We start from the raw sequence: 24393 nt of genomic DNA, 5'->3' as shown, positions 1-24393 counted from the left end.
AAATTTCAGGATTCAATGAGTTTAATATTCAATTGGCAATGTTGCTTGCCTATTTAATATTGCATTTGATAGACATGTTTAGTATTGAGGCCACTAGGATTGTCAGGTCTCATGCTGTTCATTCTTGGCTACTTCAAAAGCAGAGTCATGGAGTGAACAGGGGCCTATACTTCTTTCCTATGAGCAGCATGTCATATTTGTCTACATTGTTTCGCTGACACTTTTTACCCCACTTTCATATTTTGTCCAACTCATTCAATCCAGCCCTTTCCACCAAGACTCAAATTCAAGCTTAGCAATAGAACTGCTGGAAAGTGGTAGGAAACAGTATCAAGCTGTGATTTTCAACTCTCGAACTAGGGTGCTAAGGTCCTGAGCAGCACATAAAAGGTAATGCAACAAACTGCAAGAATTAAGCAACTTCTGTGAATTTGTATTGTACAAGGCAAAAAGATAATTTGTCTGGTTGCCAGTTCATATAATGGGTCTAATCCAATTCATATTGGAAAAAGCCTCAGTGAATACGACGCTAGAAGACAGACAAGCTGAAGTGTGTTATGCAGAAGACAGTGTATAAAAGTTAATGATATAAATGTCAAACAGTCAAAGAAAGGATGTAAATTTCACTCCACCTCAAAGTAGATGAATTAAACTACAAATGAGAAAAAGAGCAACGTAAAGCCCAGAGCTTTTCCTCAGGGTGAACAGTGATCTAGCTTGACACTGTATCTCCAAAGTTGTGATAACTGACACCATACTCCTGGTTAGAAGTGCATTGAGAAATGATGATTATGTAATAAAGAAATGGACTAAATACCTTTCAAATTTCATCTGATAGTTTTACTTTTTCTCCAGTTTAACATATAAATATGCTCAATCATAAAGCTTCAATGAACTGTGTATAATTGCAATGGGGATGTTAACACAAGAATGCAATAACAAGTTAATCCAACAGGAACGAAACCTGGTAATTACATACCTGAAAGCCTTGGTAACCTCTGCGAAAGTGCCTCTGGATTGTAATACTCCAACAGCACTTTTATACTGTAGCTATCGGAGATCAGCAGTCATTGAATCTGACTGGCAACCAAATTTTCATGCGAAAGGTCAGCCTGCACAGGTGTGCAGAGCTAGTCTCACATTTGTTAAGCTTTTAAAATTCTCAGACGCAAATATTTTAATAATTACCTCTCAAATGACACACCCCAGTCAATTTTAAAAAAAAATTACATCTGCATCAACAAACCACAAAGGAAGTGTTTCGCAATTGTAATATAATTTCATCACAATTCCCAACAGATTTCTCTATGATTCCAAGTGTGAACTTACCAGCATCTGCAGGTCTGACATGATCTGTGTCACATGTGAAAAATGTTTGATGATCCTGTGCTGACAGATTCATGTCATAATATGTCAGGGGCTCTCTCCCTGTGACCCATGTGTACCTTCAAAAGTAACAAAATGCACAGTTACACAAACAACAAACCTATTAAATCTGACACGGATTGAGCTGCAGTCAAGAAACCTGGGCCATTAATGTATTTGATTGAAACCCAATTACACCAGACTTCTTTTGTTAAGAAACAATAAAAATACACAAGCATATACTTCTGTCCTGCTTTCTTTGAGTAATTCCTAAGCTTTATCAAACTATTTGTTCCAGAAGATCCGAATAACTCTTTTCAGTGAATAACAGCACTACATAATATTTAACATTCAGTACACTTGATCCATGTTTTTTCAAGAAAACTATTGAAATTGTATTAGTGCAATGTTTGCATCAATGAAACAAATGTTTTGTTTTGTCATTAATTAATTTTTTTACTTATTGAGTTAAAACAGCATTTCTGAGCAAAAGACTCATGCATTTTGAGTAACCCACATAAGCATTAAGTGCTTGCAATATCAAGTACAGGTGCAAACTTAAGCTCCCTCTCTCTACACTGACTCAAACACTCCAAGTGCTAGTACAGTTGGAGTTAATTACACTGTAAAAGTTTCCATACACTGTTCCCATCCAACAATGCCAGGACAGTACAGCACGGGGTTAAACAGTGTAAAGCTTCCTCTACATTGTCACAGGTCAGATAAACCTTTCATATTTCAGAGTTAACAGAATCACTGAACAGTTTTTAAATTCATGGTTTGATTGTATCTGTTCCACAGTGGGTTGCTGGTCGATTCATGGTCAAAACTCTTACAAGTGCAACGCGAGGAATTTTTAGGAATAGGGGAAGGCTCACCTTCCTGTTTGTATGTTCACAATCAAGAAACAGGAGTAGGCTATCAGCCTTCGATCTGCTAATTAATCAGGCCATGACTGATCTGATTGTAACCTCAAATGGACATTCCTACTTTCCATGGTAACCTTTCACTCTGTTGCATAACAAAAATCCATCCACCTTAAAATTCTTCAAAGAATGTGCTTCTACTTCCTCTTCAGGATTAGTTCCAAAGACATGGTCTTCAGAGAAACAATTTCAACTCATGTCTGTTTTAAATGTGTGACCCCTTATTTACAAACAGCAACCCTTAGTTGCAGATTCTCTGAAAAAGAAAACATCCTCTCCCCATGCAACCTGTCAAGATACCTCAGGATCTTGTATGGTTCAATTAACCTGCCTTACTCATCTCGGCTCGGTGGGATACAAACCTAGCCTGTGTAACTTTTGTCATAAGACAACATGCCCATTCCATATGAATCTTGCAAACCTTCTCTGAGCTGTTGCCAACACATTTACTTCCTTAAAGAAAGTGACCAATAGTATTCCGGATGTGACGCTGTTACAGGAAGGTGGATATGAGCAATGTCAGAACCCATGATCCTACTGAATGGCGGAGCTGGCTCGAGGGGCCGAATGGCCTACCCGCTCCTATTCCCTCTGATCTGATCACTGAAGCATATTTTCGTATTAAATTTCCCTTGCAAATAAATTATAACATTTTAATAGTTTTTCTAATTACTTGTTCCAACATAATGGACTTTTGTGATTAATGCACAGGGAGACCCAGATCCCTCTGCACCTCAGAGCCCTGCAACCTCTCACCTTCTATATAATATGCTTTTAATTTGTCATGCCAAAGTGGACGGTTTCGTTTTTTCATACGAAGCTTCTGAAGCAGAATTTAACGCCCTCTAGCACAGCATATTTTGTGGTGAAGGGTCAATTAATTGGGTCAGAGGGTAGTTACTTGGCCCCTGCTGCTTCCCAAACTCCTTTCCATATAGCAGGAAGGTTCTTTGACTGCCTCTGAAATTCAGGCCCTTAGGTTAACAATTAATGCCCACTTAAAGGCCTCACCCTGCTCCCAACCGCAATTCGGGTAAAGCCAGAGTAGCAGGTTGGGCATTTGTCATGCAACAAATCTGGAAAGCAAATCTTGTTGGGGTTGCTCACAGGTTTCTACAAGATGTCCCTCATTCAAAGGCACTCAATAACTGATTCCCCAGCATCAGGTTGCGTGTGGAAAGGGGGTTGCTGAGAATCACACCCTTCCTCTACAATCTGCATCTCACTAACCTTTTCCCAAACCCACATCATTGATCAGAAGCTTGGATCCCTCAGCAATATCTTGAATTTTGAGTGGTTGCAAGAGTCACTGCTGCCCTAATGCCACTGCCACTGGCTACCAGCTTCAACAGCGAGGGGGAGGACTTCTGATTCTGGGTTCCTTCATTCCATGGAAAGCACGCTGCTGCACAGTTCAACCCATGATAACGGGTTCGAATATAAAATGCATGATCCATTGAATCTAGGAATTGGGAGGTTATGCTGCAACTGTACAGGATATTGATTAAGCCACTTTTAGAATACTACATTCAACGCTAGTCACCCTTCTATAGGAAAGACGTGAAAAGGTGCAGAGAAGATTTACAAGGATGTTGCCAAGGTTGGAGGGTTTAAGCTATAGGGAGAGGCTGAATAGGCTGGAGCTATTTTCCCTGGAGCATCAGAGGCTGAGGGGTGACCTCGTAGAGGTTTATAAAATCATGAGGGGCATGGATGGGATGAATAGCCCAAGATCTTTCTCCCCAGGGGAGAGCAGTCCAAAACTAGAGGGCGTAGGTTTAAGGTGAGAGGGGAAAGACTTAAAAGGACCAAAGGGGCTACGATTTCACACAGAGGGTGGTGCGTTTATGGAATGAACTGCCAAAGGAAGTGGAGGAGGCTGGTATGATTACAACATCTAAAAGGCATCTGGATTGGTACATGAATAGGAAGGGTTGAGAGAGATATGGGCCAAATGGTGGAAGTGGGACTACCTTAATTCAGGACATCTGGTTAGCATGGACGAGTTGGGCCAAAGGGTCTGTTTCTGTGCTGTACAACTCTATCTGGCAAGAACCCCATTACTGACATTAAATTATGCAGTTATGCTCTTTCAATATTTGCAATAGGCTTGATACCGTGAGCAACCACATCCACGTTAACTTGCATTGTTAAATAAACAAAACAACAATCTTCCTTTTTGTACACAATCCAAGCTTGGACCTGAACTCCAATTAACTCTTTGGGAATGTTTTAGCAGTTTGAAGTTGTGTTAATTTAAACCTCTTTTTCTCATGCTTCCCCGACTCAACACCTGTGCAGGCTTAATTTACTTGGACATAATTACCAGAACACATACCTGCTGTACTCTGCTCCCCTGAAGAGATTCAGTGGGTTTCGCCACACCTTACATTCTGCCAATACAAATTTTGAGATGTTGCATGATAAAAGAATAAAATGTTGGGCTAGAAATTAGTCCAAGGTGCTTATAATTGTAGTTCTTAAAAATATCTCCAGCCGTGATTGGCCAGAGCAGCAGATGAACTTTCCATCACTAAAATTTGAGTTGAAATCCAGCTCCTATCAGATGAAAACCTAATTTCTCTGATGACGCAAGGGCCCAATGTGACTAGAATTTGGTCAAATGTAGTCCAATGTCTAAATGGACAGAAGCGCCTTAGTCATAAAAACAATTTCCATAGCACCTTTAACGTCACTAAATATTCACAAAAGCACAATGACAAAAACAGACAAAATGCATAACGAGGTTTTAGAATGCTAATGATCACTGTATCTTGGTCGGTCTGGTATTCATCAAGTGTCAAAGTAAGCACAGTACAGGTGTACATTCAATGGACAAACAATTCAACCTCAGTTCTATTAATTTGTTAGAAAACTTTAAAGGTTCCTTATTCCAGCAATTATTAGAAAAAATGCAGTGATCATCTTAAAAAGGACAACAGCCACAAAACTGAGCTTCTCATCTCATCTCCATGACAAGACGTCAATTTCTCAAGGCTTCGTCATTTCTTTCAAACAGGAAGAGGAGGTAAAAGTGACGATACTGATGGAGAGCTGAAAACAGGTCTGCCTGATTGCCACTTTGCACTCCCTGAGAGAAGATTAACAAACGAGGACAGAAAATGTACTTAAGGTCATAAGCAGGCAGATTGATTCAACAGCTTAAAAGTTACAGCTTGGCCATTCAATCGATTTTTCAAACTCCAAGCAGTCTATTTTATGCCAGTAGATCCATAATCAATCATATCTTTCAGAAGCTTTGACACTTTGCTTGCTGAGTGTCCTTGTTCAATAAATCTCATCCGAGTACTTAAACTAATGCTTGCTAAGGTTGTTCCATGGATTGATGCCAAAAACCAACATGTGACATCAACAATTGTTTTAGGAACAGAATGTCTCCTCCAGTACTCATGTTCAAGAGCTGCAATATACACTGCACAAACAGCTAAGTGCATGTTGGCTCCCCTATTCACATCTTAGTCATGGTTAAAAGCACTTTATAATGACAGAAACCTCATGTCTTTTTCAATGGTAAAATTCACACCAGAGTACATTATCCGATTCGGTGACCGGAATCCCAGTATACAGGTATAATTTCACACAATTCATGCATTATTTGTTTTGAAAGAGGCAGAAACAAAAATAAAAGCAAAAGTAAAAGTTCATCTAACAGTGTATCGGTCCTTTGATGGACAGGGTTAACAAATAGTTGTGAAGAGCAGAGAAACTGGCCATTCAGCCTATCAAGACTGCACTAATAGGAAGCTCCATAAACTCTATTTAAATACCCCTCTCTTGATTGCCCTTAAATATTAATTACCATCTCTCCAAAAGCAAGCTTTGAAAATAATTTTCTGTTTCAATAGTCAATGCGAAATTAAAATAAACCAGGACTTTTCCAATTTCCCACGTGTCCTTAGGGATTTAAAAAAAACTGCAGATGCTGGAATCCAAAGTAGACAAATGGGAGGCTGGAAGAACACAGCAAGCCAGGCAGCATCAGGAGGTGGAGAAGTTGAGCTGGTGCCTGGTTTGCCTTGTTCTTCCCAGCCTCCTGTTTGTCTAACCACACCTCCTTGTCCTTCCAGGTAGAGGGACAGGGCAGGGAATCAGGGGCCAAGGCAGAGTGGGAGCCAGGTGTAACCACCTCACTAAAGGGACTAAACCAGGGAATAATTCAATGTGAAGTCCACTGGAGCAAAACATCTGAAATTAACTGGACAGATAGATCTGGTAATATAAGGCATTTTGGGTATAACAGCATATTTAATTTCAATAACAAAATAGATGAAGTAACATTACTTCACCTTCAGTTATCTCTAATCCAGGTATATGGTTACATACTATTCAAAGTTTGCTATTTCTAAATTTAACTAAAAGTAGTTGCCATCAAAAATGTTCTCTTTAGGTGCAGAATTCAAAACAAACTACTAGAAAAATTCAGGTTTGACTGTGTTTGTGGAGAGAGACATTTAGCCTTTTTTGAGTGAGATGTAACTGTTCTTCAGAACTCCATTTATTTTACACACACGTGCAAAGGCATCAGTGGTAGCTTTATCAAATCCAGATTCAGAAAGATAAGGGTTCAAGCCAGTCCACAGACTGGAGTACTTAATCCAGACTGAAAATTGTATGGAGTCTGGGTTAAGCAGCAAATCTGTTTCTCTCTTCACAGATGTTGCAGACCTGCTGAGTTTCTCCAGCATTCTATTTTTGTTTCAGATTTCCAGCATCTGCAGTATGTTGTTTTTAATTATGAGAACGAGACTCCACCTGAATACAGTTTATAACTTTGGTACACAAAATTTGGGAAGATATCACTAACTTACATTTGCAAATTGGAAGTCATAATAGATAGAGCATGCTACTTGAAAATCAACATGATCAAGAATATCAACAGAAGGAATTACCTGACACATTTTGCCTGTTCGATTCAGCTTCTCCATTGCTGGCAGTAAAATTAACCGAAGGCAGATTATTATCCACCGCGCCAAGCAGTGGCCGCAAGTGGCTCACGGAGACTTGCTCAATGAATGATGTGCCGTACTTTCGAAAATACCACCACTCAAATATCTGAAACAGGAAAGCAGATATACAGGGTCCGAAAAATATTACTGGAAATGATTATTCTTCCTCCATACGACAACAAAACAGACTCATTCTGCACAGTAAATGCAAATTTATCAGTTCTGGCTCTGTCACCTCAGATGCAGAACAGGATTCAAACTATACTCCAGAGCACTTAACCCAGATTGCAACTGTATAGAACAGTGGTGAAATCTCATCTGGCATACTGTATTCAATTTTGGTCTCCTTATTCAAGGAAGGATGCACATGCCACAAAGAAATGCAATGACAGTTCATCAAGCTGGGTCTAGAGATGGTGGAATTGCCCTTTGTTCTCAAAGGTTTAGGTGATCTCACGGAAGCGTACAGAATTCTTACAGGGCTCCACTGGATGGATGGTGGATATTTCCCCAGCTGGAGTGGGTCTAGAACCAGAGAACTATGAAGTAGGTCATTTCAGATGGAGATAAACAGGGATTTCTTCACTCAACAGGATGAAATCTCTACCTCCAGGAGGGAATTTGGATATTCACAACAGAGATTGACAGAGTACTAGAAAAAGGTATCAGAGGATTTGGGAATAATGCAGGATAATAGCACGGAGGTAGAGGATTAGGCATCATCTGGTTAAATGGTGGAGTAGTTTGAGGGCTTTTTTTTATTCATTCAAGGGATATTGGTTTCAGTGGTTGAGACAGCATTTACTGTCCATCCCTATTTGCCCTTAAAAAGGTAGCAGTGAGCTGCCTCCTTAAACCACTGCAATCTGTTAGTTGTGGGTAGACCCACAATGCTGTTAGAGACTGGGTTCCAGGATTTTGACCCAGCAACACTAAAGGAATGGCACTTCTTTCCAACTCAGGATGGTGAGTGGCTTTGAGAGGAACTTGCAAATGATGGTATTCCCATGTATCTGCTGCACTTGTCCTTTTAGACATAAGGGATCACCGGTTTGGAAGGCACTGTCTTAGGAACCTTGGTGTATTTCAGCAATGCATATCTATGGGAGATGCTGCTGCCATTGAGCCGTAGCATAAGGAGTGATTGTTTGTGGGTGTAGTGCCATTCAAGTCGGCTTTGTCCTGGATGGTGTCAACTTTCTTGACTGCAGTTGTAACTGCATCCATCCAGACCAATGAATATTCCATTACATTCTGACTTGAATTTTGTAGGTGGTAGACAGGCTTTGAAGATACTGGAGGTGAGTTTCTCACAGCAAGAATTCCTAGCATCTGACATGCTCTTGTTGCCGCAGTATTTAGATGGTTAGTCCAGTTCAGTTTCTGAGTTCCAAGACATTGATCGTGGAAGAATTCAACAGAAGCAATGGCACTGAATGTCAAAGATAATGGTTCAATTCTCTCTTGTTGGAGACGATCATTACGTAGCAGTTGTGCGGAACTAATGTTACTTGCTAATTGTCAGCTCAAGCCTTGGCATTGTTCAGGTCTTGCTGCGTTTGGACATGAACTTTTCAGTATCTCAAGAGTCACAAATGGTGCTGAACATCGTGTAAACAGTAAGCATACTCATTGCTGATCTTACAATAGAGAGGTGGTCACTAAATGAAACACTTTAAAATGCCAGAGTCGAGGACACTACCTTGAAGAACTCCTGCAGACACATTCTGGAGCTGAAATTACTGATCTTCAACAATCACAACCATCTTACGTGTTAAGTAATGACACTGACCAGCAGGGAGGCTTCCTCTCTTGAATGTCTCTGGTCTTGCTAAGTTTCCTTGATGCCAGATTCTGTTAAATGTAACCTTGATGTCAAGGGCATTCACTTGCACCTCATCTCTGGTATTTAGCTCTTTAGTACACATTTGAACCAAGGCTGTAACGAGCCCGTGAAGAGTTGAGTGGTCCTGACAGAAGACTAGGGGAGTGTCAGTGAGCAGACTGCTGCTAAGCAAGTGCTCTTAAATGATGATGGGCTTATGCCTGAAACATCGACTCGCCTGCTCCTCGGATACTGCCTGACCTGTGCTTTCCCAGCAACACTCTTCACTCTGATCTCCAGCATCTGCAATCCTCGCTTTCTCCTGCTATTAAATAGCAGTCTTGACCCCTTCAATCACTTTAGTGAGTCATCCAAATGGGATGGTAATTGACTGGGTTGAATTTATTCTGCTTTTTGTGTGCAGGACATACCTGGGCAGTTTTACACTGTGTTAGATGATACCAGTGTTGTAGCTATGTTGGAACAGCCTGCCTGGGGCTTTACTCCTCTTATTTCCTACATTCATCTGACACTCCCAGTGTAGCACTGAGGGGCTGGACTTTTTTAGGTGCGGTCTTTTAATCAGATGTTAAAACTGAAGCCATACTTGCCCTCTCAAAGCACAAAGGTCAGTCTTAAAGAGCACCCGGTATGAGGGTATTCTCGCTAACAATTATCCCTTCACCAACAGCCCTGTTACAAACTGTTATTTAGAGGTAGATGTGCTTAGATTGGTCACAACATTTCCTACAACAATGACTACACTTTAATCATTTCTTACTGATTGCATAGAGCTTTGGAAATGTCTTGAGGTTAGGTCACTCTGGAAATACAAATGTCTGTTGCTTTTTTTTTTAAAATAAATGAAATCTCGTTTGCATCCTCATTTGGTCACAGAATTAAGCATTATATTTCCATTACTTTTATCAAGGTCAGAAAACGGTAAGCAGTGGCTTGTATTTAACCTCCTTGCATCAATTTACGAGTGAACAAAACCTTCTTTTTGCCGCTGCTGCCTTTCTCATTCACCGGACTCCACCACTTCAACAACCCACAGCACTGCTGAAAAGTGGGCTCACAAGCCACCAACCCACATACAAATTAATGTGAATGAGTTTGAAGTAAATCCATGGAATTGGGCACACAGTGTCGCTTTAGAGAGGGACAGGGCATCACAGCTGGGACCAGCGCTGTTACGCCCCACATTCCTCACCCTTGGCATTGATTCACCGGCTGAACTTTCAGCTTCTTGTGACTTTTGCAGTGAATCTGTACATCATCACCATTGAAATAAAATGCATCTGGCATGGTTTAAAAAGAGTGAATTTTTTAAAATAGCTGTGGAAGATTATATAAATTATGAGGTAATGTGCTCCAGCTAATGCTCATGGGAACAATTAGCCCATGATTGCTTTCAGAAGAATTTAAGTAGATAATTTGAAAACATGACTCCAATGAATCTGTTTGAGCAGTCAGCATGCTACATGGTGGGGAAGGGAGCAGCCAGTGTGTCTGAAGAGTTATGTTCTCTGCCTCAATCTACAGGCAACAGGCGCCTCTTCCTGGTTGGTTTAAAATTTGCAATGATTACCAGGCCTCAGGAGAAGAATTGTGTTTAAACTTCTCTGACAATGTATTCTGAGTACCTAATATCTCTAACTAGATAGGTGACTTCATCTGCCTGAATCTAACCTCTCACTGACAGCAGACAGAACTTTCTAATTAGTTTCAACCTGAAATGAAAGAATGGCTGTGGTGGCTTGCACCTCATTGAAGTGAGACCAATTTAATCGTGGTAATATCTGGACTGGTAATCCAGAACCCCAAGCTAATGCTCCAGGGACATGATTCAAAGCACACTACACCAGATGGTGAAATTTGAATTCAACAAAAACCTGGAATAAAAAGCTGGCCAAATGATGACCATGTTTCGCTACCTCTGTCAATTGGCATTGAAAACCTATCTGACTTACCAACGTCCTTTCAGGAAGGAAATCTATCACCCTTACCCTGTAACTACCAATATTTAAGTTTGGATGACCAAGAGACTAATCACATTTACAGATATTTTTAATTAATGCTCAGTGGTTAGCACTTCTGCCTCTCAGAACTAGGGTACCAGGTTCGATTCCAGCCTCGGGTGACAGTGTGTGTGGAATTTGCGCATTTTAGCAGTGTCTGCGTGGGTTTCCTCCGGGTGCTCCGGTTTCCTTCCACAGTCTAAAGATGTGCGGGTCAGGTGAATTGGCCATGCTAAATTGCCCATAGTGTTAGGTGCATTAGTCAGAGGGAAATGGGACTGGATGGGTTACTCTTCGGAGGGTCGGTGTGGACTTGTTGGGCTGAAGGGCCTGTTTCCACACTGTAGGGAACCTAATCTAATTATCAATCTGTTCATGCACGTTATGATACACCTCTGGAGCAGATGGGACTTGAAACTTGGCCCCCCGGAAGAGAGGTAATGTCCTTATGACACGACAATAGTAAGACTAATAATTATGAACTTAGTAATCATTAAAAACCTATTTAACAATAAGCAATCTTGCAAGGGCTTTCATAGCAATATGAAGAGCATAAACAGCTCGTCAGCTTAATTTCTAAACAATTAAATTTGGATCACTGACATGGAAATCAGAGATTGATGTTTAACTGCGCACATGTCAATCCCTCAAGTTGCACTCCAATTTAGAGGAATAATGACGGCAGGCACTGATGTTTTCACTGATACTATTTCTGCAAAATCTGGTCCTTCAAGTCATGGATCAGCCACAGCTCCTTCCAAAATTTTTCACCAGAGCTAGAAACATCCATGAATTTTTGCCTAGTTTTAATGTGGGAGGTGTGTGAGTGCGCATTGTGAAGACGGGGAAGCTGCCTTCATTTGTCCAGCCCCTATACTCCATAGAATTTCCTCCCGAAATCTCTGTGCCTCTCTATTCTTTGTCCTCTTCTGGTGCTCTTGAAATCCAAGCTCTTGGTTTACATGTTTGTCCTCACATGACTTGGAGCCAAAGTCTGTTTGATAATGTTCCTGCGAAGCACCAGGTTCTATATAAATGACTGTCAATGTTTTCTTGGCAATAAACAACATACAGAATGTAAAGCTCAATACGACACTCGGATATTGTATGTGGTGAGTAATCAGGGACAGTGGGTTTGAGATGATATTGGGAAAGGAGTGGAGTTTTTGGCAGGTTCCAAAAATCATAGAACCCCAACGGTGTGGAAACAGGCCCGTCGGCCCAACAAATCCACACTGACCCTTGCTGTTAATGCAGTGAAATATTCTCCACCAAGGATATTAAATACCTCATTTAGATGGATATAAAACAAACTTCATACATACCATAGCCACTCTCTGAATTCAAAAATGAAATTTAAACTACATTCTTCCCTGAATACACAAAATAAAAGTAATGAATTGCTGCTCCACTTTAGAATTCAAGCTTCCAAATATCATAAATGTTCATAATTGTACAGACACAAGTCTGTTAGGGTGGGAGTTCAGTACTTTGACCCAGGGACACTGCAGGAACAGCAATTTGTACCAAGTCAGGATGGTGATTAGCTCGGAGGGGAATTTACAGGTGATAGTGTTCCCATACACCTACTGTCCTTGTCCTACTAGATAGTAGAAGTTGTGGGTTTGGAAAATGCCATACTGACTTAGACCAATAAAACCATGTCTGACAGAAATTTACCAATCTCAGTTTTGGAAAAACTGAAGTGACACCTTTCATTCACAATCTATTGGAGGATAGTGAAGCAAGCTTCAGTGAGAAATGCTTCCTACTTTTATTTTACTTCTCCCATCTCAATTTTGTCACTAGATGAAATATAATCTGCCCATCAACTCCAACCCAAAACTACACCTCACAATCAAATTTAATCTAGGAGATAAGCTAATGAGTTAGCAGAATTAGAAATAAAATAAATCGTGTATGATTACCGTTTCCAACAAAATGGGAAACATGTTTGAAAAGAACAAGTTTTTTTGGAGAAATTGCTAAGGGAATCGCTCCTTGCTGGAGACTACAGCCAACAGGGAATAGTGTAAAGTGACCAGGTACAGAATTCTAGAATTCAATGAAAAAAACATTTTTCCAAATATATAGGAATAATACTTACTAATATGAGTCCTGATATGAGAGAAGACGTTCCTGTTAATGCCACATAGAACTTTGGAGTCAATGTGTTCAGAAACGCAGTTACTAAAGGAAGAGAAAATATTCCCATGTAACCAAGGAAACAGACAGCCACACAAGCGCGCGCACACAAAAAAATCAAAGGAAATAGACTTGCAGCTTTTTTGGGTCACTGTTGTAAAACCAAACTGGATGAAATAAAAATCACTTTCATATCAGCTAACAATTACATTTTTTTTCATCATTCTCTGAACGTCAGTTAGAACTCTCATTTCAGAGTCAGATAATTGTGCATTCACAGTTCATTCCAGAAATCTGAGCCCATGACAGAGGCTGGCAGTGTTACATGGAGGCAGTGCAGTACTGTCTAAAGAGGTGTCTCAGATGAAATATTATTAAGCCAGGTTGATGCTGAAAGATCCTGTGGCACTGTTAACAAATCAATAGGCAATTTCTCGGTCTCTGACACTTGACCCACAAGCATGGAAGAAGCGAATCAACTGAATTTTTATTACAATGCTGTTGGCGGAACCTTGCTATCGGTTGCTATACTTTGGTGAGAAAGCAGTGACTACACTCCAGAAATAAAACATTGTTTCTGAAGCACTTTGGGATGTGCAGAAGATGTCAAAGGCATAAATTGTTTCTGAACTACCTTAAAGTATCTTTTAAAAAAAAATGCAACTGCAATCCTCAATAACATTAGAATATCAGAAGGTGGCAGTAGAGATCCTTCAATAGGCGTTTTAGTGTCCTTATAAATTTTAAAACTCACTCAGTAATCCAGGATTCTTTCCAAACATATATGATCAACTGACTGACATTGAACCATGGAATATGGATTTAGTGTACATATAACTAATTGGGGGTAATCTCAGTAAACACTTCAAAAGTAAGGTATTAATCTCAAACCTCAGTCCAAGCAGATTCAGGGTCAGAAACATGCTGAATACAATGCACAGCGAAAGGAATGACAGACTGTGATTCCTGCAGCATCTTTCACAACCTCAGATGTCCCAACTGCTTCACAGCTAGGCAAGTACTTTTGAAATGTAGTCACTGTTATAATAAAGCTAAAATTGCCATAATTCATAGCATAAAGCTGCTCTCTCATTAGCGAGACTCAACTGGTAGTGATTTAACCTGAAGATCACCATATCTCAGGCAAAGGAAGAAGTTAAGGAGGAGAGTCCTTCATGGTAACCTCAGCTGGTGCAGGAATTGACCCCACAATGTTGGCATTACTCTGCCAGCTGTCTAGCCAACTGAGCTTAACCACCCCACCCCCATCCGACCCAGTGTGAATATAGCACCCTATTTGCACCTCAGCAAGCTCTCGCAAAGAAGCACTGAGATATTGACCAAGACTATCTATTTTTGCTGGTTAGTTGCCAGCTAAATACAGGGCAGGACAATAGAGAAACCCCACACCCCGCACTTTTTTTTTTGAAAGAGAGTGCCATGGGATCTTGCACATCCAAATGGTGTCTAATATTAGCGACCACATTCCTAACAGTGTGGAACACACTCAGTACTACTGGATGACATCACTCTAGATTTCTTGCTCAAGTCTCTCAAGGAGGACTTCAGCCCATAATCTTTCTGACTGCAAAAGGTTAGTGTTACCCACTGAATTACAGTAATACACTGGAGCAGCTTAAGTTTGCTAGATTCTGCTAAGTCTGCTGAAGTCAGAAGTCACATGACACTAAGTTACAGTCCAAAAATTTTAGTTGAAATCACAAGGTTTTGGAGCGCTCTTCCCCCTTCAAATGAAATGACTTCACTTGATGGAAGAGGAGCGCTCTGAAACCTTATGATTTCAAATAAACTTGCTGGGCTATAAAGTGGAGCAGGAAAAGGCACACTGTTCAGGCAGCATTGGAAGAGCAGGAAAGTCGATGTTTCATATCGGGACCATTCAGTCAACTTTCCTGGTTCTCCAATGCTGCCTGACCCCCTGTGCCTTTCCTGTTCCCCTGATGCTGCCTGACCCGTTGTGCCTTTCCAGATTCACTTCTAGTCAACTTCGACTTCCAGCATCTGCAGTCCTTACTATCTCCAAATCTGTTGGTCTATAACCTGTTTGATGAGACTTCTGATTTTTTCCACCCCAGTCCAACAAAAGCACCTCCACATCAAAAAGTCTGCTGATAGAATCAGTGACTCCTTAGGACTTTAAGAACTGTCATTGCACAAGATACTGTAGAGGTAGCAACCTGGAGCAGCAAGCTGGATTTATTTAATCTCTATCTATCGAGACCAGAAACATTTGTGTTTTCCTACAACATGAGTACAGTGAGGTATTGGTTGAATGTTTTGCAATTTTGAAAGTAAATACATTTAAAGGACGTAAATTTAAATCAAGACAAGGCTTAAACTTTCTCATTCAAAGTCTGCAACCTAACCTACCTATAATTTTCACTAAATGCACTTGTACCCAAATGTATCCTTTTTTGTATTATAATCGGTGGGTACCTGCAGCCACCAGCGCTGAACTCAATGCTAGGCAGGAACAAGCTAGTACCTCAATGCTATACAAGTACAGAATTTTTTCCACTAGTGTATGAGTGACATATCTGTCCCCAGTTGGCTTAAAATTCACACACTACACCTCAGCTCCAAGAATGGAGCATCTTGAGAGAACTGGTCAGAGAACAGAAGTTTTATGTGCGCGCAGATTAAAATACTGTATTCAGAGTGGAACTATACACAAAAAATGCAGAACAAGAACTATCCTAATAACTCAGTCTTCTGGCATGCCCTTTCTCCAAACACATTTCTCTAATGTGCAAATCACTCCCTTCAGGGTGTTGGCTGAGTGTCAAACAGTCTGGAGTATTTTCAGAATGTCAACACTCCAATAAGTGAGTCTATTCCCTTCAGACTGCGTATTATGGAAATGTTGATGAAAACCTGGGTAACAAAGTGGCCACTTATTTGCGCACTTATCATAAAGGTTTAATTTGTGCCAAAGTGGAAGCAAGGAGAAAGCTGGTGTTCCTCTCCATCTGGAATGGACACACTGGTAGTTGGAACTGAACAGAAGAAGAAATCAGAACAGAGAAGGCTGAAGAAACTGAGCAGGTCTGGCCTCATCTTTGGGGACAGAAACCCTGTTCACGTTTGGAGTCAAAACGCCTACAGGAACAGCTATTTATTGCCTCAAATCTGCTCCATAGTCAACAAGCCCATGGCTGAACCTGGTTATAGTATAACAGGTTTAATTGGAAGCACTAGTTTTCGGAGCGCAGCTCCTTCATCAGGTGGTTGTGGGTACTCCACAACCACCTGATGAAGGAGCAGTGCTCCGAAAGCTAGTGTTTCCAATGAAACCTGTTGGACTGTAACCTGGCGTTGTGTGATTTTTAACTTTGTACACCCTCGCCCAACACTGGCATCTCCAAATCATGGCTGAACCTCTATCTCAACTTCACTTTGAAACTTGACTCTCTAGGAATGCAAACATCTAGCGATGTCAGCCCTGAATACGCCCAATGACGAGGCATCTATAGCCCTTTGGAGGTAAAATATTCCAATTCAGAAGGTTTCAATTCAGTCAGCCGAGCACTATTCTGTGTGAGAGCAGGTAGCACTGCAGCCTCACAGCACCAGGAATCCAGGTTCAATTCCAGCCTTGGGTGACAATCTGTGTGGAGTGTGCACATTCTCCCACTGTCTGCGTGGGTTTCCTCTGGGTACTCTGGTTTTCTCCCCCAATTCAAATATTTGCAGGTCAGGTGACTTGCTAAATTGCCCATAGTGTTCAGGAATGTGTAGGTTAGGGTGCATTAGTCAGGGGTAAATGTAAAGTAATAGAGTAGGGGAATGGGTCTGGATGGGTTACTCTTCGAGGGTCAGTGTGGACTTGTTCGGCCAAATGGCCTGTTTCCACATTGTAGCATTCTATGATTCTACGAAGACGCAAAACAAATTATTTCTTATCAAAGAATGAGGAACGATGCCAACAGCCAGTGCAGGTTCCTTTTTCCTGAGAGACCACAGCCCTACGTCTCCTGTATACTTACTGTTCGAATAGATCCTGAGCGAAATATAAACTGTTCATTCGCTAAAAAGCGGTTGTGAAACAGCTGTGGTTTCAGAATGGAGCTTTACAATCAATAACTCAAAAAAGAACATAGTAAGAACCCAACAGTTTGGAACAGGAGTAAGCCATACAATCCTTTGACTTGTTCCGTCATTCAACAAGATTGTGAAAGATCTTCAATACGAGGTCAATTTTACTGCCTACTCACACATCACTTAATTCCGTGGTACCCAAAAACTCTCAGCTGACATTACATTCAATACAGATAGTATTTATAGCTGAGTAAAGAAGCAGAATCACGCTAGCTTGGTGAAAACATTCTCATCTTAGTCCCAAATAGTTTCAGTTTTTACCTTGAGATAATCGCTTAATGCTAGCCCTCCCAGCACTGGAAACCATCAAGCCTGTGCAGCTCTGTGAAAAAGGTGATTCACTTCAGTGAGATCACTTTGCATTCTTCTCAACTCCCAAGAAGAACAAACTTTGCATCCCAGAAATCAATCCAGTTTTAACTTGGTTGCATTTCCTCTACACAAAGTGCAAACTTTTTTTAGTTGAGTGGACTAACTGTATGCAGTAAAATAAGGTACAAACAGAGCAAGCCTTACTTGTAAACATGTAGTAGTTGTGGCATTAGCCACAGATGCAGCCAATATTAAAATACCTCTAAACTTCCACAACTCTCACAAGTGATTGCATATTTTCTTTTTATGGAACAATAAAATGAGAATGAAAGCTAAACATGCAGATAGAATACCAGGAAAGCTTCGTAGATTGGAAATACAAGTGTGGCACATTGTTGAGCTGTGTAAAATGCGGTGTTTTGGAAGCACTAAGACTGAGGAATCAAAATTTAACAGCACAAAGAACCTTTCAAGTTAAGGAAATACTGCCTGACAACTGCCCGATTGGTTGCGTCACAATATAAGACACTGTAATAACCAAGCACTGAAATGAGAAGAAACATCTAGAGCCTGCAGACAGGAAGCATACATTTCTCATGTGGAATAAAAGCAGAAAGACCAAGAAAGCACGAACAAACTCACAGACCTAAGTTGACCTAATCGACCATCGACTTAAAATAACGTTCACTCCCCTACAGAAGGTAGCATAGTAAAAATCAAAAAGGGCTTAGCGTTATGCAGCTCAAAACTAGGGCACATATTTTTAAGGTGAGGGGAGAAAGATTTAAAGGGACCCGAGGGGCAACATTTTCACACAGAGTGGAATGAACTGCAAGAGGAAGTGGGTAGATGCAGGTACAGTTACAACATTTAAAAGATATTTGGATACATGAATAAAAAAGATTTAGAGTGATATTGGCCAAACGAAGGCAAGTGGGACTAGTTTAGTATGGGACACTTGGTCCACATGGATGAGTTGGACTCAAAGGGTCAGTTCCCATGCTATGACGACTCTGATGATAAGAAAATAAACTTTCCACCTAATGGTTTGGATTTTTGATCCTCAGAATTTTGTCTACCCTGCCGGTTATCTTTCACAATTCATAGTGCATTGGTAAATTGTTTGACATCTGTCTTCATCATGACTTTTCATGTACATGCTGGAGTAGGATGGAGTATTTGAAGGATGGGGGGCAGTTTAAGTTACGTAAACTACATATCCTCTATTTTCATGGCTCTTGTTCAAGTGTCTGACAATTGATCAGATGGGCCAATGGGCTGAGGAGTGGCAGATGGAGTTTAATTCAGATAAATGTGAGGTGCTGCATTTTGGGAAAGCAAATCTTAGCAGGACTTATACACTTAGTGGTAAGGTCCTCGGGAGTGCTGCTGAACAAAGAGATCTTGGAGTGCAGGTTCATTGCTCCTTGAAAGCAGAGTCGCAGGTAGATAGGATGGTGAAGGCAGCATTTGGTATGCTATCCTCTATTGGTCAGAGTATTGGTTACAGGAGTTGGGAGGTCGTGTTGCAGCTGCACAGGACGTTGGTTAGGCCACTTTTGGAATATTGCAATTCTGGTCTCCTTCCAAAAGGAAGGATGCTGTGAAACTTGAAAGAGTTCAAAAACCGATTTACAAGGATGTTGTCAGTGAAAATGTGTATAGGATATATGCAGGCAGGGAAAGAATCAAATTCTGAGTTTTGTGAAACAAGAGGTTCAGATGAGCATGACTCAGATCAGATAAGAACTTACAGTTAACAATGGGGTGCTGGAGGCAAGGGTAATGGATTAACAAGGTGGAAAAGCAGTCACTACGTGAAGCCATTCAACAGGATGAGGTAGCGTTCTTGCATGTAACGTCAGTTAACAAGGTGAAAAGGATTCATTATGTGAAGCCAGTTATTCATTGTCTAACAGCAGATGGCTTCATCTTTACTACTGGCACACGCCGATTGTAAACGGTCACCCAATCAATATGTATGTTGCCTTATCTGGACACTCATCCCTGTAAAATTATTATATAGTTCATTGAGAAACTACTGTTCTAGAGAAGACCATAACTCATGTCTCTGTGCATGTGGGCGATTGTTCTCTCTCCCTCCAGGGCCAGGAATAAAAGTGAAGCAGGTAAAACTATACTGTATCGGAGTGTTTTGCCTTGTCTGAGGTGCGTTTGCGTGTGTATGTGGGTTGAGGGGGTGGGTGGGGAGGAGCAGGACAACCCCAGTGTTGGAGGATTTGAGCTATAAGGAGAGGCTGAATAGGCTAGGGCTTTTTTCCCTGGATCGAAGGCAGAGGGGCGACCTCAGAGGTTTATGAGGGGCATGGATAGGGTAAACAGAAAGTCTTTTTCCTGAGGTGGGGGAACCCAGAACTGGAGGCCATAGGTTTAGGGTGAGAAGTGAAGGATATAAAAAGAAAGCTAAGGGGCAACTTTTTCATGCAGAGGGTGATGAGTGTATGGAATGAGCTGCCAGAGGAAGTGGTGAGGCTGGTACAATCTCAACATTTAAAAAAGGTATCTGGATGGATATATGAATATAAAAGGTTTAGAGGAATACGGGCCAACTGCTGGCAAATGGGACTAGATTAATTTAGGATATCTAGTCTGCATGGACAGGTTGGACCGAAGGGTCTGTTTCTATGCTGGACATCTTTATGACTATTTGTTTTACTGTTTTAATAAGCCCTGTTGTGACAACCCTGTTGTGAATTGCTTTGTGTTCCTCTGGACAAGTCAGGAAAGTTGGTCATTCTGGTGGTCTCATTTAGATTTATACATTTTGTGAAGGAGGAGATTTTTAAGAAGATTTGTAGCTCAGGTTGACGCTAAGTATGCAAGTTAGCTCGCTGAGCTTGAAGGTTTGTTTCCAGATGTTTCGTCACCATACTAGGTAACATCATCAGTGAGAGTCTCTGGTGAAGCACTGGTGGTATGTCCCGCCTCTCTAACCGGAAATGACATCACCCACCTTAAGAAACTAAGATCGATAAACAGAGGTGGGACGTACCACCAACACTTCACCAGAGACTCTCACTGATATTACCTAGAATGGTGACAAAACATCTGAAAGCAAACCTTCAAATTCAGTGAACTTACACACTTATTTTGTGAAGGACTGTGTGTTCCTCGTTCAGTCGTGACATTAGATCCTTGCTTCCCCTCGATTTCAAGTATGTTCGGTGTTTCGTAGTGTGGGTTCTGATACAATATATTGACTGTCTGCCGTTTATTTCATTCTCGATTGCAATTTGTCTTGTCTGTCTCTAAGTGATCAAATGTACACTTCTAGAAATCTCTTAGCTTACACATTTGTGAAACTTTTAAGATCTGTTTTAGATATTGTTTCCTCCTTTTACCAATATTTTAGTCATTTTTGCTAATACCAAAATTCGCTCCATCAAGCTTAGAGCTGCTTTGGCACTGTAACCCCTTTCTTTTAAGCTGATACTATTTTTAATTCCTTGAATTTATCGCTGTTTATACTTACCTGGATGAGTTCAGGTCTCCAAAAACTCAAGAAGCTTGACACCATCCAGGACCAAGCAGCCCGTTTGATTGGCACCACATTTACCAACATCCACTCTCTCCATCACCAACGGTCAGAAGCAGCAGTATGTATTATCTACAAGATGCACTGCAAAAATTCAAAGATCCTCAGACAGCATTTTCCAAACCCATGACCACTTCCATCTAGAAGGACAAGGGCAGTAGATACATGGGAACACCACACCCTCCAAGTTGCCATCCAAGCCACTCACCATCCTAACTTGGAAATGTATTGCCACTCAAATGCAAGAAATATCAGAAATAAGGATGATGAATTTAGAGCATGGATCAGTACTTAGAACAAGATGTTGGGGCCATTACGGAGACTTGGACATCACAGGGGCAGGAGAGATTGTTGGATGTTTCAGGGTTGAGGTTTCAAAAGGAATTGAAGGGGGGGGGGGGGGTTGGGCATACTAATTGGGGATAGTATTACAGCTGCAGAAAGAGAAGTCGTCAAGGAAGGTTCGTCTACACACAGTCAGTATGGGTGGAAGTCAGAAACAGGCAAGGAACACAGTCATTATACTGGGGCGTTTTCTATAGATCCTCCAAAAGCAACAAAGACACGGAGGAGCGGATTGGGAGGCAGAGTTTGGAAAGGTGCAGAAGTAACAGGGTTGTTGTCATGGGTTACTTTAACTTGCCAAATATTAACTGAAACCTACTTTGTTCTATTTGAACGATTTTTGTCAGGTGTGACCAAGAAGGGTTTCTGACTCAAAATGTCAATAGGCTGACTAGAGGAGAAGCCATATTGGCTTTGGTAATTGGCAACGAACCATGCCAGGTGTCAGATCTCAGTGGGAGAGCATTTCGGTGATAGTGATCACAACTCCCTAACCTTTATTATATTCATGGGGAGGGAAAGGAGCAGACAGTATGGGCAAGTATTTAAATGGGGGGGGGTGGAATTACAATGCTATTAGGCAGGAACTAGGGAACAGATGTTCTCACGGAAATGCACGACAGCAATGTGGAGGTTGTTTAGAAAGCATTTGACGATAATGCTGGACAGGTTTGTCACACTGAGGCAAGGAAGGGATGATCGGGTGAAGGAACCTTGGGTAACCGAGGTGTGGAACATCTGGTCAAGAGGAAGAAGGAAGGTTACTTAAGGCTGAGAGAGCAAGGATCAGACAGTACTGGAGGTAGCCAGGAAGGAACTGAAGGATGGACTTAGGAGAACTAGAAGGGGGCATGAGAAAGCTTTAGTGGGTAGGATTTAGACATTGTGCACTTAGGTGAGGAACAAAAGGATGGCAGGAGTGAGGGTAGGACCAATCAAGGATAGTGGAGAGAACTTGTGCCTCAAGTCGGAGGAGGTCCTTCATGAATACTTTGCTTCAGTTTTCACTTTAACCCTGTATTATGCATTCAAATTCAGCCTTCCAAAGAGAATTGCTTCACACTTGCCAGGTTCAACTCCATCTGCCACCTCTCAGCCCAGTTCTGCATCTTGTCATAGTTTCATTACAACTTACAAAAGCCCTCCAACGACCTTCATGCGCTTGGCAAACTTAGTAAGTAGCCAGTTCCTTCCTGGTTACCTTGTAACCCTCTAGAGCCCTGACTGATATTGCCTCCTCAACCTTTAGGGTCCTTGACATTTCTGAGGACAGCATGAAACAGACTGATATGTTCGAACAGGTTGATGTGAGGAAGGAGGGTATGCTGAAAATTTTGAACAATGTAACAATAGATAAATCCCCTGGGCCAGACAGGATATACCCTAGGTTACTACAGGATGCGAAGTAAGATGTTGATCTTTGCATCCTCACTTTCCATTGAAGTAATGCCAGACAATTGGAGGGTAGCAAAGGTTATTCAAGGGAACATGGATAATCCAGGGAAATTATGGACCAGTCAGTCTTATGTCTGTGGTGGTCAAAGTATTGTAGAGGAAACTGAGAAACAGGAAATATGATTACTTGGAAAACCATAGCTTGATTACAGATAGTCAGCATGTCATTGAGAGGGGCAGGCCATGCCCCACAAGCCTTGCTGAAGTCTTTGAGGATGTGACAAAACATCCTCCTCTATACCTTTTATCTTATCCTGCTTGGCACACCCTCCTCATTCCTGAAGAAGGGCTTATGCCTGATTCTCCTGCTCCTTTGATGCTGCCTGACCTGCTGCGTCTTTCCAGCAACACATTTTTCAAGCATGAAGTGATTCACTTTGGAAGGTTGAATTTGAATACAGGGTTAAAGGCAGGATTCTTGGCAGTGTGGAAGAACTGAGGGACCTTGGGGTCCATGTACATAGATCCCTCAAAGCTGCCATCCAAGTTGATAGGGTTGTTAAGAAGGCGTATGCTAATCCCCATTAGCAGGGCGATTGAGTTTAAGAGCCACGAGGTTATGCTGCAGCTCTATAAAGCCCTGGTTAGGCCACACTTGGAATATTGTATTCAGTTCTGGTTGCCTCATTATAGGAAGGATGTGGAAGCTTTAGAGAGGTGCAGAGGAGATTTACCAGGATGCTGCCTGGACTGGAGGGCATATCTTATGAAGAAAGGTTGAGGGAGCTCGGGCTTTTCTCATTAGAGTGAAGGAGGATGAGAGGTGACTTGATAGAGGTGTACCTGATGATGAAGAGCATAGATAGACTGAATAGCCAGAGACTATTTTTCCCCATGGCCGAGATGTCTATCACGAGGGGACATAATTTTTAAAGTGATTGGAGGAAGGTTGAGACATGTCAGAGGTAGGTTGTTTACACAGGGAATGGTGGGTGTGTGGAATGCAATGCCAGCAGTAGTAGTAGTAGAGTCAGATACATTACGAACATTTAAATGACTCTTGGATAAGCACATGGAAAGTAGTACAATGAAAGGTATGTAGGTTAGTTGGATCTTAGAGTAGGATAAAAGGTCTGCACAACATTGGGGGCCTGAAGGGCCTGTACCAGGCTGTACTGTTCTATGTTCTATTCCTTCAGTGGCATTGGGTCAAAATCCTGGAATTCGTTCCTAATGGCATTGTGGATCTACCTACAGCACATAGATTGCAACAGTTCACTACCACCTTCTCAAGGACAACTAGAGACAGATGTTAAGTGCTGGCTAGCCAACAATGCCAGTGTCCTACAAATAAAAAAAAAGTTTTCCAGTGGAACGTTTTATTAGCCAAGGTAATGCATATTTGTTGAGAACAGTG

The 24393-nt window shown here is 41.4% G+C and overlaps 1 protein-coding gene across 3 annotated transcripts in view; it reads right to left on the bottom strand.

Annotated features, from left to right (window-relative positions):
* Positions 1 to 24393, bottom strand: part of LOC122563035 (suppressor of tumorigenicity 7 protein homolog) — a 167422-nt gene that overhangs the window by 85015 nt on the left and 58014 nt on the right. For all 3 annotated transcript variants that reach the window (XM_043716363.2, XM_087973441.1, XM_087973440.1), the window contains exons 2-5: positions 13212 to 13294; positions 7202 to 7364; positions 4630 to 4684; positions 1330 to 1445 (exon numbers count right to left, since the gene is read on the bottom strand). In XM_043716363.2, the coding sequence (XP_043572298.1) occupies positions 1330 to 1445; positions 4630 to 4684; positions 7202 to 7364; positions 13212 to 13294 (417 nt within the window). The remainder of the gene's footprint in view (positions 1 to 1329; positions 1446 to 4629; positions 4685 to 7201; positions 7365 to 13211; positions 13295 to 24393) is intronic.

This window comes from Chiloscyllium plagiosum, unplaced genomic scaffold (genome assembly GCF_037043375.1).
Source record: "Chiloscyllium plagiosum isolate Xiang-an unplaced genomic scaffold, Cpla_swu_hap1 HiC_scaffold_26, whole genome shotgun sequence".
Classification (NCBI taxonomy): Eukaryota; Metazoa; Chordata; class Chondrichthyes; order Orectolobiformes; family Hemiscylliidae; genus Chiloscyllium; species Chiloscyllium plagiosum.
This window is presented reverse-complemented; position numbering and strand designations above follow the sequence as displayed.